Here is a 14,932-nt window from a genome sequence, read left to right on the forward strand (position 1 = left end):
GCTTCTTTTAGGCTACTTAAGCTTCTATTCATTGACAAAAGAAAACAAAGCTCTGCCTCTTCAGTTTTATTAGACTCCGATATTCACTAAAGGCATTCAGCAACTCTGATAGCAATGTTCTCAGCAGCCTGGCCCCTCTGTCCTGCTATGGCTCCTCTTTGTCCTGACAGGATGTCTTGCTGTGTTGAGCTCCTCTGTCCTGAGTGAAATTTAGCATTGTGATATAAAGCCAGTGTCTGTGGGCTCTGCCATTGCTCTGAGGAGCTGTCTTCGCAGGCCAGGTATGCGGCTTCTCCTCTCCACTGTCAGATCTGATCCTGTGGGGGTGGTGACCTCAGGATGGTATAGGATCTGTAGAGGACAGGTACAGCTTGTGGCCCCTGGCAGAAGGTGGGGACAACTTCAACTGCTATGCTGAGAGCCTCGCCAGTGTAGACCAGTGACCTCTTTATTTCCTTTCACTTTCTCCCTTTTAGAATGGGAGCTGAGCTCCGGGGTCAGAGACGTGGCCCTGCCTGTGAGGGCCTTACCACTCAGACAAAAGTGCCCTAGAAAGGTCTGTCCTGGGAGTGGCGAGGGGGGACAAACCCATTCAGGAGCAGTCACTTCCATCTGGGGGATGGAAGAGGATCCTTGGAGATAATGATGATGGAATTTGGCCTCAAAACAGGAGTGGGAGTCGAGCAGGTGGAATGAAGGACTTCAGCTAAAACACCAAAGAAGCCCCAAAAGCAGAAGTAAACTGGAGACAATAGCTTGGCTGTTGCTCAGGGCAGGAGCCAGATATAGCCAGGAGAATTACCACTGCTGGGGTTGTGAACTCCCACCCAGTTTTGAATCTCTACAATCCCACAATGTGTCTCCTTTCACCTGAATTTTATAAATAGGTAAAATGAGGTTCAGTAATGTTAAGGAGCTTGTCAGGGGCACAGCTCATGAAGCAAAGAACTTGGATCTACATGCAGGTCTGACTACAGAGCCCCTCTCCTAACTGCTCTTGTGGGTCCTTAACTTCCTCTCCAGGTCCCCAGGCACCCCTCTGTTGCCCGGGTGATAGAAAGCTGGTGAAGCGTTGTGAACCCTGGGGAGCTTTGGTAAAATTTGTGAAATGGACCAACCCTCCTGGCGGCAGTGTGGAGGATGAGGGGTATGGGGGAGCAGTGAGGCTGGAGGCAGAGAAACTGGTTAGAAGCCAGTGCAGCCATTCTGATAGATGATGGCAGGGTGGGTAAAGATGAGGGGACAGATCTGAAAGAGGGTGAGGAGGGAGATTTTACCAGATCTGGTGCCCAGTTGAATGTGAGTAACAAAAGGGAAGAAGGTTCAAGGCTGACTGCCAGGTTTTTATCTTGGTGACCATGGTGGCATCACCAAGGTGGGATGGGAAGCATTTGGGTGCCACCCATTGTGAGAATATAGAGAGGGAGGTGGGTGTTCAGGATAGGAAGACTTTGAGGCTGTTGTGGGGAACCTGCTGCAACCTCACTCCAGTCCCCACTATCTCCCAGGCTTTAGCTTCCCATGGACAATAAATTGGTTATTTTATCAATAAATCTGTAAACATTTATCCAGTGCTTACAGAATGGGGGACCCCACAGGGACCCAGACCCATGGCACAGTTGTCAGGGAGATGGTTGTGCATAGCTGCTGTCATCCCTGTCCTTCAGGATGAAAAAGATAATCAGGGAGATCCCATTTAGGTAGCCAGAATTAAGTACAATTACCTGGAAGAGCTGGCTTGATGGGAATTTAGCAGGGACAGCAGTAGGCATGGGCATAAAAGCTGGAAAGCAGTGCAGACAGCCAATTAACTAACAATTGGGATCAGTCCACTAGTGATAAGGCATCTGGTTAGGATGGGGCAGAGGTCTGCCAAAAGGTATGTATGGTAAAAGTTAAAGCTGTGACCAAGTAGGTTGAGTCCATATGATGATAGACCATGATTTCTACTGTTGTGGCTGGTGGCCAGCCCCTGAGGCTGTCTAAGCAAAAGGGTGCCTGGTGCAGGGCTGTGTTTGCATTCCATCAGTTCCTCAACTTTGGTCAGAATCCAGAATCACCCGAATGACTAGATCAGCCATAAAGGTCAGGTGCTCTACTTACAGGAGGTTGGGCTTCTTGCTTGATTAGTTCTCAGGGTGATTCTGATTAATAGAGTTTGAGGACCACTGAGATAGGTGAATCTTCAGTGCATAGTGAATGGGGAGGGCTGCTCGGAGAAGGGTAACCGGTTAGGAGGCTATTGTAGTCATCTAGGGTGAGGTAATACAGGGACAGGTGAGGCTGTGTGAGCAGATGAGATCACCACTAGCGTGAGTTTAGAGAGAAGTGCTCTGGTCTTATTCAGCAGCATTTGGTGCACCTGACTGAACCCTCTATCCAGAAACCCTTCGGTTGGCTTCTGGGTGCCACTCTCACTTCTGGCTGCTCCTCCTGTCTCCTTTGTCCATTCCTCTTCTCCCCAGTGGCTGCATGGTGGAATGTTTCAGGGAGTCCTGGGGCTTCTTCTGTTTTAATACCACTTCTTAAGCCACTTCATGCAATTGCTTAAATACATCTTTATGAAGATGTATTTGACATCTCCATCCCAGACTTTGTAAATATCAGACTCCTATTTCCAAAGGGCTACTTAGCGTAACTTCCTCGGTGTCTGTAGGCATCTTAAGCTGAACGTTTCCAAAACCAATCTCCTGATTTCATCCCCGGACACCCTACATTGTTGCTTCTGCAGACCTCCACATTCTCTAGGTACTCGGGGCAAAAACCGTGTAGGCACGCTTGACTCTGCTCTCTCATGCCTATGTCCAGTTTATCAGTAAATCTTACGGGCTTTGTCCTCAAGGTATATCAGGAATTAGAACATCTAATTTATTATGGTCTGAGTCACTTCATCTCTTGCCGGGTTTCCTGTGTCACTGCTGCATCCCCTGCAGTCTATTTTCCAAGCAGCAGCCAGAGTAATCCTTTTAAAAGGTTAAGTCATATCATGTCAACTCTAACCTCAGAACCCTCCAAATGGGTTTCTGTCTCAGGAAAGTGGAAGAACAGGAGGAAAAATGGTGTGCATCCTCAGGCAAATTGCCTAATCTGTTTTCTCATCTGTAACGGGGGAGAATAATTCCTAACTGGTGTGGGGATTACGTGAGATAATGTTGGGTAAACCCTTAGCAAATAGCTAACAGTTATCTGCCCAATATATGGTAACTAAAGAGGAGACAGACTCCACATTAATTTAATCTTGGCACTGTGCCTGCCATGCCACATGTATTATCTCTTTTAATCTTTTTTATTTCTTCTAATTTTTGTCACCACTATATATCCACACAATTTAAAGACTCAAATAATTGTATGTAATTTGTTAAAACAGCCACCTTTCCACCTCCCCACCCCATTTTTCCTCCTCAGATGGAGCTGCTTAATTCTTCTAGTCCTGTATTTTATCTGTAGCTCTAGAAAATGCTTGTTGTGCTGCTTTATTATTTTCCCCCAGTTGTCATTATCTGTTCTTATTGAATTAAACAAAGTCTTCACCAATTATATAAGTCTGTTAAGATGTTCAGATGCACCAGGTATTCTGTCAATTTCATATTACTGATGAAGTCTCTCCCAGAGCTTTTGGACTGGCTGACCTTGCAGGCTTGCTGCAGAACTGCACCCTAGCATTTCCCTTATGGCTATGACATTGTATCCTTTTGAGTTTATGTCTTTCAGAATAAATCTCTCTCTTGTTTAAATAAGGAGTTAAATTAAATGTTTAGGTTCAGCCTGCAGTGTTTATCTGAGTTCTGTCTTATTTACATTTGCCCATAACAATGAAATTGATTTTATACTGATTTTACAGATGAGACAATTGAGGCTAAAAGAGGTTAAAAGACTCACAGCCTTTATGCAGCAGAGCCCGTGTTTTAACATGTCTGTCTATAAAAGCTGTACTCTCTCTCCTTTGTCCTTTAGAAAGAAAGTAGTTATTGGTTAATATGGGGTGTTGTTAGCGCTGCCATCAAATTCCTTCATATCTGTCTTTGTCCTTTTTATTTCTGGACGCTCCAAATGGCTTCTTGCTCCACTCTACCAAAGAGGCTTCTTATATCCTTTTAAGAGGCTTTCTCTTAAGCCTAGGGATAGCAAAAGGTATTTCTTAAAATAACCATTTAAGAGCAGCTATGGCTTATGGGAAGCCTGTAAATTGTGGGGAAAAGACTCCAGTTTCTTGTGATATGGTGACACTTCTTTGTCATCTGTTCGCCACTTGGGGAAGGGAGAGGTAGGAAAGGAGTTAGGTTCTGTGGTTGTGGTGGGGTTCTTGGCTGAGGCCTCCTTCCCCAGGTCTTGCCTTCTGGCAGAAATACTGGCCCCTGTCTAGTGGCAGCTGCTGAGGAGTCAGGTCTCGGCTCTAGCCGAACTGTGTCCAAGGCTCAGAATATCCTGGAGGAACAGGGAATAGCGGTGACTTCCAGATCTGTTCCTAGTTCATTTCAGCATCCAAAGCTGTGTTAGCCTGCTCCAAACGTCAGTTACAACCCTAACCATTTTTATTGAGAGAAAAGAAGTTTAGAAATGAAATTCAGTGTGGGTAGAGTAAATTAAGGTTTACTTGCTTCAGACTCACCTTAATCAGTGGATGCTGCCTACTTAGAATTTTCTTTTGCCAAACATGAAAGGAGTTAACGTAGTATGTAAATCACTGTTTGCCTCAGAACATACCAGATGATGAAGGTCAATTGTGACTCACTTTCTAAATTTTAGGACACATACAGATCTTGCTCCCTAATCAACTTCCAGGTGCCAAACTGGCCTTTGTGTGGTGCAGTTCATGTGGCTGTGGCATGTCATATACCTTGCCATTCTAAAACATGGCTGTTACTTCCTCACTTGCTGCATTTACAGCTAAGGGGGTGTGGGATCATTTTCTCCCTCACTGGTAGCGAAGAGAAGGGTTAAATCCTGTAATGAGCAGGAGCCCCAACCTCAGACGCTGTCCCAGATAGGAAGATGACAGCACACATATAGGTCTGTGAGTGAAGGAAGGATGAATTATGGATGGACTGCATTTTTTCTTAAGCAACATACCCTGCCTTATCTTTATGGCCAGGGATGAGACAGTGTCTCAGTATCAGAAGCTAGCCTGCTCATTAGGGTCAAATGCCAGCTATGTTAAGTGTCCAGAGAGAATGAAAAGTGCTTTGGTTCCATGTAACAACTGTCATTGTATTGTTTGTGATAAGAGCAATGTCCTTCTCTGTGTCTGCTCCTTTCTTTCCTGGGCTGGTTGGGTGCCCCTCATACAGTCCCCATGGCACATTGTTGATTCCTCTGTTGTCCGTGCTGTGTAAAGCCCTTGACTAGCTGCTGTAGCTCTCCTCTCATTGTTGGGGAGCATGATTTAAATTCTATATCCCGGTTCATGCCTGTAATCCCAGCACTTTGGGAGGCCAACGCGGGTGGATCACGAGGTCAGGAGATTGAGACCATCTTGGCTAACACGGTGAAACCCTGTCTCTACTAAAAATACAAAAAATTAGCCGGGCGTGGTGGCGGGTGCCTGTAGTCCCAGCTACTTGGGAGACTGAGGCAGGAGAATTTGCTTGAACCTGGGAGGCGGAGGTTGCAGTGAGCTGAGATTGCGCTGCTGCACTCCAGCCTGGGCGGCAGAGTGAGACTCCTTTTTAAAAAAAAAAAATCTACTTCCCACCATCTGCTTAGATGTTATCCTGATTTTTCACATGTCACTTGGGATTTTGTCTTGGATTCTGGCTCTCTCTGTCTTCTCCCTGGCATGTTGCTTCTGGAGCTTGGTACACTTAAGCCCCATATCCCTGATGAGCCCTGGCTCCCTAGGAGATGCTGTGTCCCTGTGGGAGGAACCAATGTGGAAGACACTGAACATACTGCATGTCATCAGACAGCACGTTTACCTCTGAGACCTGTGATACTATGATATGCAGTAGCCCCCTCTTACCCATGGTTTTGCTTTCCTGGGGTTCGGTTACCCAAGGTACCATCCAGAAAGGTATTTTGAAAGAGACAGGGCCAGGCATGGTGGCTCACGCCTATAATCCCAGCACTTTGGGAGGCCGAGGTGGGGGGATCACTTGAGGCCAGGAGTTTGAGATCAGTCTGACCAACATGGTGAAATCCTGTCTTCTACCCAAAATACAAAAATTAGCTGGGCGTGGTAGTGCACACCTATAATCCCAGCTACTTAGGAGGATGAGGCACGAGAATTACTTGAGCCTGGAAGGTGGAGGTTGCAGTGAGCCGAGATCGTGCCACTGCACTCTAGCCTGGGTGACAGAGTGAGAACCTGTCTCAAAAAGAACAAAAACAAAATAAAAAAAACACATTCGCATAATGTTTCTACAGTGTATTATTATAATTGTTCTATTTTATTACTAATTATTGTTAATCTCTTACTGTGCCATGCCTAATTTGTAAATTAAAGTTCATCATAGGTCTGTATGTACAGGAAACATTGTATTCTATATATAGGGCTTGGTACCATCCACTGTTTCAGGCTTTCACTGGGGGTCTTGGAATGTATCCCCCAAGGATAAGTGGGGACTACTATAATAAAAAATATACGTAGTTGGTCTCCTTCCAGTTTCCTAGCACAGAAAAGGGGCAACTTTTGTTATTCATAATAAGCCCCTTTCAACCTTACTCAACTTTATGCTAATGAGATGACTCCTGCAGGATGGGCTGGTTACCAGAGAAACCAACCTTGTGATTAGAGGGTTAGAACTTTCAGCTCCACTCCCCATCCTCCTGACTCCTACCTCAGGGAGGAGAGTGGGGCTGGAGCTTGAGTTCGATCACCAAGGACTGATTGGATTAATCATGTCTATGGAATGGAACTTCTATAAGAAACCCTAAATGAAGGAAGGGGTTTGGAGAACTTCCGGGTTGGTGAACCCCTGGAAGTGCTGCTGGGTAGCAGCCCTGGAGAGGCTATGGAAGCTCCATGCATTCCCCACCCCACCCAGTCCCTTGCCCTGTGCATCTCTTCCCTTTGGTTGCTTCTGTGTTGTCAGAAACTACACATGGGCTCCTAGGATTCTTAAGAAAGTACATTGTATGATAATGGATTTAAGCAGTTTTGTGGTCTTGTATGCATATGTGGAACTCTCTGTAATGTTTCCTTGTTCTGTATTTGAATTTTCAGGAAGAGGAAAATAGGCTGGCAAAAGGAGTCATGGCTTCTGATGCTAGTCATGCATTGTGAATAGGATACACCTTGAATCATGTTTCACTTCAGGCCAGCTCCCACGGGTCCACCCAGCTTGCTGTTTGCCAAGTGCAAACTCATCGCTGGGCAGAGGGCCCGTGGGTCTTGTTTTATGGCTCTTCTGTTGCAGGGGCACATAGCCTGGGCCCTCTGGGTTTGACACTCTGTCATGTTTACATCTGAAGCCACTTGATTTGTTAGGCACTGGCATCCAGTCCCCTGATGTGGTGGGTGTGATTCCCAGGCTCCTCTCATGCATTGCCCTTGTACTGCATATGTGAATTCCATGGAAGGCTTTGACTCATCTCGAGCAGCTGGGTGCTGCTGCATAATCTCATCAACCACTTTGGCCTTTGCCAACTACATCCTGCCTGTGCATGCTTCCCTGGCTTTCATGTGTACCACATTCTCTGCCTGGAACAGCATTCTCCTCCTCACCTTCTGAGAAAGCTTCTATCATCCTTCAAGACCCAGGGAAGTTGCACACCTGCCTCTATCAACACACCTTGCACTGTGTCATAATTGTTTGTTCATACTTCCATCTCCTCCACTAGATTGTGTGGTTCATGGGGGTCAGAGACTAGGTCTGATTTATCAATATCCTTCCAGGCCCTAGCACAATGCTGGCTGCATGGATCTATCCATTTATTCATAAGTATCTATCTGCTAGACAGTGGGAACCTAGGAGTAAACAAGGCAGGCAGGGTCCCTCTGCCTCTGTGAGAAGGTGGCCAGTTAGCAAGGAAACAAATACATAGAACAAGATACTGTGGATTTGTTGTGCCTTGAAGGGGCTGCTTTACATGGTGCCGGGGAGGGTGGTGTGAGGAAGACCTCTCTGATACTTTGGATCTGAGACCTGAAGGATGAGAATAAATCAGCTGTGCAGAGAACCAGGCAGTGAGCTCAGGGTAGGGGGATGGCAGGTGTATTGCAGAGGAGGTAAGGTCTTGGAGGACTTGGGAGCAGACAGGAGACCAGTGCTGCTGAAGCATGAGGAGCCATGAGGGGAGAGATGTGAGCATGGCCTGGCCTGATCCTGAGACCTGCTTCATAGGCCACAGTAAGGAGTTTGGAAGTTTCCCTTTATTGAAAGAGCAGTGGGAAGGATTTGGAGGGATTATTTCAAACTTTTAATATCCCTTATGCTGAACAGGTGACAGTCTGCAGATTGTTTCCCTCCTTCTGCTTCCCCCCTTTTCCCTGCTACCTCTTCTTTTATCCTGTCCGAAGCTGGCCTCCATTCAGGCCCCAGGATTTCCACACCGTGTTCACTCTGTAGCAGTCTGGGCTGCTCATCTCACCTCGGAGCAACTCTGTTCCTTGTTGCAGCCTTTTCTGGCTCCTGCCAGGGCCCTGAGGTGCACTGAAGTTCCCCGACACCCCTGAGAGCTCCCATTCTCATTCCCTCTAAGCTAACTGTGCAGTGGTTCTTGACCCCCGAGGCTGAATGCCTGCTTCTGAACCTTCCTTGGCCTTAGCACCTGTAAATCCCTGCCCTCTCCCCCTTCACAAGCATGGTTGCTTATCTTCCTTCCCCATGCCTGCCACCTCCAAACAAACCAGCCTCCTGAGTTTATCTGGTTCTCCCTCTCTGCACCTACCTATTTTTGTTTCAAGTTTCCTCTGAGCTGACAAAAATATGTCCTGATGTTATAGCCTCACTTAAAACAAACAAACAAACAAAAAAAAGCAGCTAACATATTGAACACTTTGTGCAAAGGAATATGCTTAGTGCTCTCTACATAATTTTAATCATGACATCTATGGATTAGATGCTGTTATCCCCATTTTACAGATGAAGAAACTGAGGCTCAGAGATCACATAGTACATAGCAGAGCTGGGTCTGAACTCAAGCTATCTGACTTTGCAGCCTGTGAATTTTAACTATTACTTCCTGGTGCAGTCAGGTGTGGTTCCTTGGTCTTGATATGCTTATCCACACCATCTCCAAAGCCACTCCTGGGTGGTGCCCATTTTCCTGTCTTCACTCTAAATGTCCCATTTCACTGGAAAAACTGGCAAAGAGCTTCAGAACCACCTGTTTCCTGTGCTGCACCATGCTTGAGTGTGGGAGCTGTGCCTCTGTTCTCCATAGCATGTATGGCCATTAGGCACATGTGTAGATTTGCTGAATGAGCAAACAGCAACTCCTCCAGTTTACAGACGTGAGCTAATTCTCTTGAGATTACAAGTGGTATTGTAAATCCCTCCCTGCTACCCAGGGAGAGGGTGGGGAACAAGAAAAATGAGAGGAGGCTGCAGGAAGGGAGTTTAAACTAAAGACGTTCCTTGAGGTAGAGTTGTCTAGAGATGGATGCAATTGCCCAAGGGACAGGGGAGAGGCACTGAGCAGTTCCCCTTTGCTATAGCTAGGGGATACAGCATTATGGGAGTGACTGGACTGTGTATCCTTGGAGGTGTTCATCTGCCCTGAAAAGATGGGATTCTGAACCTCGAATGGTGCTGGGTAGAGTGGATCTAAGATGGTCAGTTACAGTGCTCCTGGGATAGTGCTCTCTCTACATCCTCGTGGCCTGTAGCCTTCCTAGGCAGTGCACCCTTTCCCAATTGAAGGAGTGGAAGTGGCATTTGAGCCCTCTCAGCCTGACTCACACCTGCCCAAGGAAAGCACTGCAGGCCTAGGGCAAAGGCAGACAGTTAAATCCCTGCAGGGACTGTCCCAGGCCCTGCCTTTGCACTGCATTGCCTTGTACGCCCTGGCCCTGGCAGTGTCCCTGTTAGGTACGCTGCTCTCCTACGCCACTTAGTGGAGTGGCATAGGAGACTCAGTGAAACAGTGGGGTTGGAGCTTCTGGAACCTGGGACTCCAATTGTTACACCTGCTGAGGTGTTAACAATTGCCGTCTTGCTGCCACAGGTGACTCTGGAGAGCCCTGGTGGTTTTTCATTACAGAAGTGAATGGGATTGTGTGCTAAAGATTCGTGAAAAAAGCACTCATGCCAGGAGGGGAAAGGCTGTGGAGATGCAGAAACTACATGTCAGCTATTATGATTCTTATGAAAACACATTGTGTGATGATGGAATGAAAGGTTTTTGTGATCTTGTGTGCGTAACGTGGAACTCTCTGTGATTTTTCTTTTGTTCTGTATTTGAATTTTCAGTAAGAAGAGGAGGAGACTAGGCAGGCAAAAGGAGTCATGGCTTCTGATGCTAGTCATGTGCTGGAAGCTGCCCTGGAGCAAATGGACGGGATCATTGCAGGTATGCCCAGGGAACCCCAGCAACCGCGGTCTCATCCTCCACATTCCAGAAACTGCTTCTCTCCTTTTACTTTTTTTTTTTTTGGCAAAGAGAAAAGTCCCTTGTTATATTTATTTTTCAATAGTGTTATTGTGTATATCAACTCTCTTTTTTTCTTTGATACGAACTTATACCACTCTCTGATGTCTGGTGTGATCGTTCTGGTCTCTGCTGAGACAGTGTGGATGTACCTACCATCTACCGTCTCAGTTTGGATTCTGGCTACGGGGCAGTTTGGGTTCAGTGAGACTGATTCTAATGTAAAATTTTCAGGGCTTTTCATGGCTTATTACAGCTGATCTGAAACTTGAAATCTAGCAGACTCTGCCACCTAATGCAAGTGTCAGCTTCCTCAGATGGTCTCTAGTGTGTTTCAGAGATAGGAGGCAGTTTTGTTTTGATTCAATTAGTGATTCAAATGTTCTTTATGCCATATTGTTTTTTATCCATCTCAACTGTTTGGTTTTAATATTTGCATTAGCCAGTAGGGGACTTTTTTTTTTTTTTAAGAAAAAATCTAGCAAAGCTGTGGTTAATTTGAAAGGACTATCAATTAGCTGTTCCAGCTGATTCCTTTCTTTACGGGAGCAACCAGAAGCCCGTATTGATTAGACCAAACCTTTTGTTGGAAATTTTTCCAGAAGGTCCCAAGTCTTCTGACGTTACCTGGTACACTTCAGTAGCCTCATTGGTAGATTGGATGTGCTTCTTTGGGACTTTGCTCTTCATTGTTTGAGCTGTGGCTGGAAGAGAGCATGGAGGAAGGTATTGGGCCAAGTGTGGCTAGACCCCAGGAGGTACACAGAGTACCTGACACTGCCGCTTCTCAGGCATTTGCTTTTCCTTCCCATTGGAGGATTTCACTTGACTTACAGAGGACTCTTGGTATTTGAGCCTGAGGTGGGAGAGTGTGCCTGTGTCTTGCAGCTTCTTCAGGTTATTGTTGGTACTGTGATGTATTCTAGCTATCATCTGTCTGCTTCTCAATTTCTCAGTGGATAGAGAGCCCTTGAGAACCCATGACTAATGTCCTGCTTTTCAGAGGCTGCATAGACTGGAATGTCGTGATGTTTAATACTGAGTGTCAACTTGATTGGATTGAAGGATGCAAAGTATTGATACTGGGTGTGTCTGTGAGAGTACTGCCAAAGGAGATTAACATTTGAGTCAGTGGGCTGGGGAAGGCAGACCCACCCTTAATCTGGGTAGGCACCATCTAATAAGCTGCTAACTAATATAAAGCAGGCAGAAAAACATGAAAAGTCTAGACTAGCTTAGCCTCCCAGCCTATATCTTTCTCCTGTGCCGGATGCTTCCTGTCCCTGAACATCAGACTTCAAGTTCTTCGGCTTTAGGACTGTGACTGGCTTCCTTGCTCCTCAGTTTGCAGATGGCCTATTGTGGGACCTTGTGATTGTGTGAGTTAATACTACTTAATAAACTCCCCTTTATGTATACATATCTCTTATTAGTTCTGTCCCTCTAGAGAACCCTGGCCAATACAGATGTCATGTTCTAGATTAGGGTCTCTGATGCCTTACTGAGGAGAAAGAGTCAATAAAGTGGATTTCCTAGCAATCCTTTTAGAGATACTGACCTGTGAGCTCCTTGGGAGCTTATGTGCATTGGGATAAGAGCCACAGGATCATTGCCTGAAAATGCCTGAGGCAGTCAGCACTTCAGAGCCTTCAGCCAAAGAGCAAAAGGGAGACCGAGCGAGCCCCTGTCAGACCTCTTCCATGGTTGTCAGGGAGGGATGAAAATACTGTCTTTTCTCTATGTATTATCTTTGCTGCTTTGTCAAAGGCCATTTGATTATATTTTTGTGATGCATATTCAGGTCTATTTTTGAGCTCTCTATTCTGTTTCATGGATTTATTTGTTTATTTTTTCTTTCACCAATACCATACTGTGTTGATTACTGTAGCTTTATAGTAAGTCTTGAAGTTGGGTGCTGTCAGTCCTCCAACTTTATTCTTCAATGTTGTGTTGGCTACCTTTTGCCTCTTCATATGAAATTTAGAGTCAGTTTTTTTTTTTTTTTATCACAAAGTACCTTTCTGGGATTTTGATTGCGATTGCATTTAACTTAGATCATGTTGGGAAGAACTGACACTTTCACAATATTGAATTTTTGAGCGATGAATCAGACTTCTAAAGAAAAGTAGCCTTGTATGGGGTCAGTACCTCTTTCTGCTTCCTGATTTCTCCATACAGGCATTCCTGAAATGACAGCGCCTCTGGCAAAATTCGTTTTGTCTCTGAGAGACATTATGTGGCTGGATCCTTAAGGCCTTGCCTTGACCCAGGATCTGCAATTGAGAATCTGGGATGTGTGTGGAGAGAGGGTCCCTAAGTGTGGGTTGTGTGAAACCCAGGAGACCTATTCTTCTGATCTTCCAGTACAAACTGCTCTGTCCTTCCATTCCTTAGTCCTCCATCTTGGAAAGTTCCATCTAGAAGGACTCCTGGGCTTCTCTGTCTGGAGCAGGCGTGAGAGTTTTATAGAGAGAAGGCATTCTTGGCAAATTGGTTCTTTGCAGATTGGTAGGGAGGAATACCTGTAGCCAGACTACTTGTTTGAAATCCTAGCTCTACAACAAGTTACTTGCACGGTCTGTGCCTCAGTTTCCTCATATTTGAAATGAGAATAGTAATAGTACCCATCTTAGAGAGTTGCCTGTGTCAACACACGTAAGGTGCTTAGAACAGTGCCTGGCACATAGTAAGCACTATAAAATGTTAGTTCTTGATAGATTAATGAGGGACTAAAAATAATCTTTCTCATGTTGAATCTTTTCTGGGGACAGGGTAGCATTCTCATTTATTAAAGCTCTTATTTCACCCATCTGAGTTTTGTGGTTTTCACTGTATACGGCTTGTGCATCCATTGCTGGATTTGCCCAGGGTCTGCAAGATTGATACATAGTCTTCTGATTGCTCTCTGTGTCTGTTCTTGCTCCTTTATAGACTCTTTTCCACAGAGCTGCAGAGTAAACCTGAAAATGTAAATTAAGTCATATCACTTCTCTCTCCAAAATTCCTCAATGGCTTCCCATCTCAGGATAAAGTTTAAAACCCTTACCATGGCCAGCAAGGTCTTGGCATGACTTGGTTTTTGCAGCCCTTTATGCATCCCTTTTATGTTCCCAGGGCTTATCTCACTTTAACCATGCTCTTGCTCTCCCCTTTCCTGGAATGCCCTCCTCCAGATCTAGGCTTATGCTGAAATGTTACCATATCAGAAGGCCTTCCCTGACTGTGTCTATCATGCATTCCCACATAACTCTGTTCTTGTATCTTGTTTATACTTCTTTATAGCACTTATTTCCTGACCTATCACATTCATATTTGCCTCTTTATTGTCTGTCTCCTGCACCGGCATGTGAGTTTCTTAAGGACAGAGGCTCTGCCACTGTATCTCCAGTGCCTTAATTGGTGGTTTTAGGCATTTTAGTTAATAAGCATTTAATATATGCTAGATGTATTTTATTTGCTTTTGTGACTAGGATCTCCTTTTCATTGGTTAGGAGGTATACATATAGGTTTCTGTATACATCCTCTATCTGACTGCATACTGAACTTCATTTATTTTCTCTATTTTCACCTTTGTTTCACTGATTCTTTTTGGAATAACAAATTATTTATTTATTTATTGGAAAACTAGTAGTTTGTATGTCCCATGAACCATCCCTGAAGTAGTAACTGGCTCACATAGATATTTGACAGGAGCTATTTGACACATTATTCAACATTGAGGTTACTAGTGAGTATCTGGAGGGCATGTTTTCTATGCTATTCTTGATAAAAATAATGATCATTCTTTTGAATGCCTTGTTCAGGATACTTTTTCTCAAGATTGTTGAGGACACTTTTCCTCATTTTATGATGGCATTAAAATGGCTGAGCCAAATTGGACCAAAGAGGTTAGGAATTTTTGTGGTTATTAATGTGGACTACAGAGTTGGACTGTAGGGATTTGAATCCCAGCTCAGCCATTTAGTGCTGGCTGTGGGATCTTTGGACAAATTGCTTAATTCTTCTGAGCCTCAATTTACTTATTGATAAAATAGTGGTAATAATAGTACCTGTCTCATATTATTGTGAGGGTTGAATTAATGCAAATAAGGCACCTTGAAAGTGCTGAATTGGTCCAAGTTATTTGTTTTGTTGATATTAGTATTAAATTATTTTTACCCCCCTATTAAATTATTTTAACCCCCCAAGATCATACTGCTGAGATTTGAGTCCAGGGCCATCTGAGTCTCTTTCGGGCTCCTTTTATTCCTGGGCTGGTTTTTATGTTGATGCATGGGGCTGTCTGTAGGAGAAAAGAATTAACAGAGGGAAGGGTACTTTTCTCTTCTTGATCACAATCCCTAAGCCAGAGTGGTTTTGTTCTTGTCTCTCTTACGTTATTTCTTGCAAACAAGGTTTCCTT

The 14,932-nt window shown here is 44.8% G+C and overlaps 1 protein-coding gene across 7 annotated transcripts in view; it reads left to right on the top strand.

Moving 5' to 3' along the window:
- Window positions 1-14,932, top strand: part of PPFIBP2 (PPFIB scaffold protein 2) — a 147,985-nt gene that overhangs the window by 25,532 nt on the left and 107,521 nt on the right. For 6 of the 7 annotated variants that reach the window (XR_001889103.1, XM_017891642.1, XM_017891644.1 and 3 more), the window contains exon 2: window positions 10,353-10,452. The exons of the other annotated variant lie outside the window; for it this stretch is intronic. Coding sequence is in view for 5 of the 6 variants with exons in the window: in XM_017891642.1 (XP_017747131.1) it covers window positions 10,389-10,452 (64 nt within the window). In the remaining variant the exon portion in view is untranslated. The remainder of the gene's footprint in view (window positions 1-10,352; window positions 10,453-14,932) is intronic. 7 annotated transcript variants of the gene reach the window in all.

Source organism: Rhinopithecus bieti, unplaced genomic scaffold (assembly GCF_001698545.2).
Source record: "Rhinopithecus bieti isolate Rb0 unplaced genomic scaffold, ASM169854v2 scaffold_21601, whole genome shotgun sequence".
Lineage (NCBI taxonomy): Eukaryota > Metazoa > Chordata > Mammalia > Primates > Cercopithecidae > Rhinopithecus > Rhinopithecus bieti.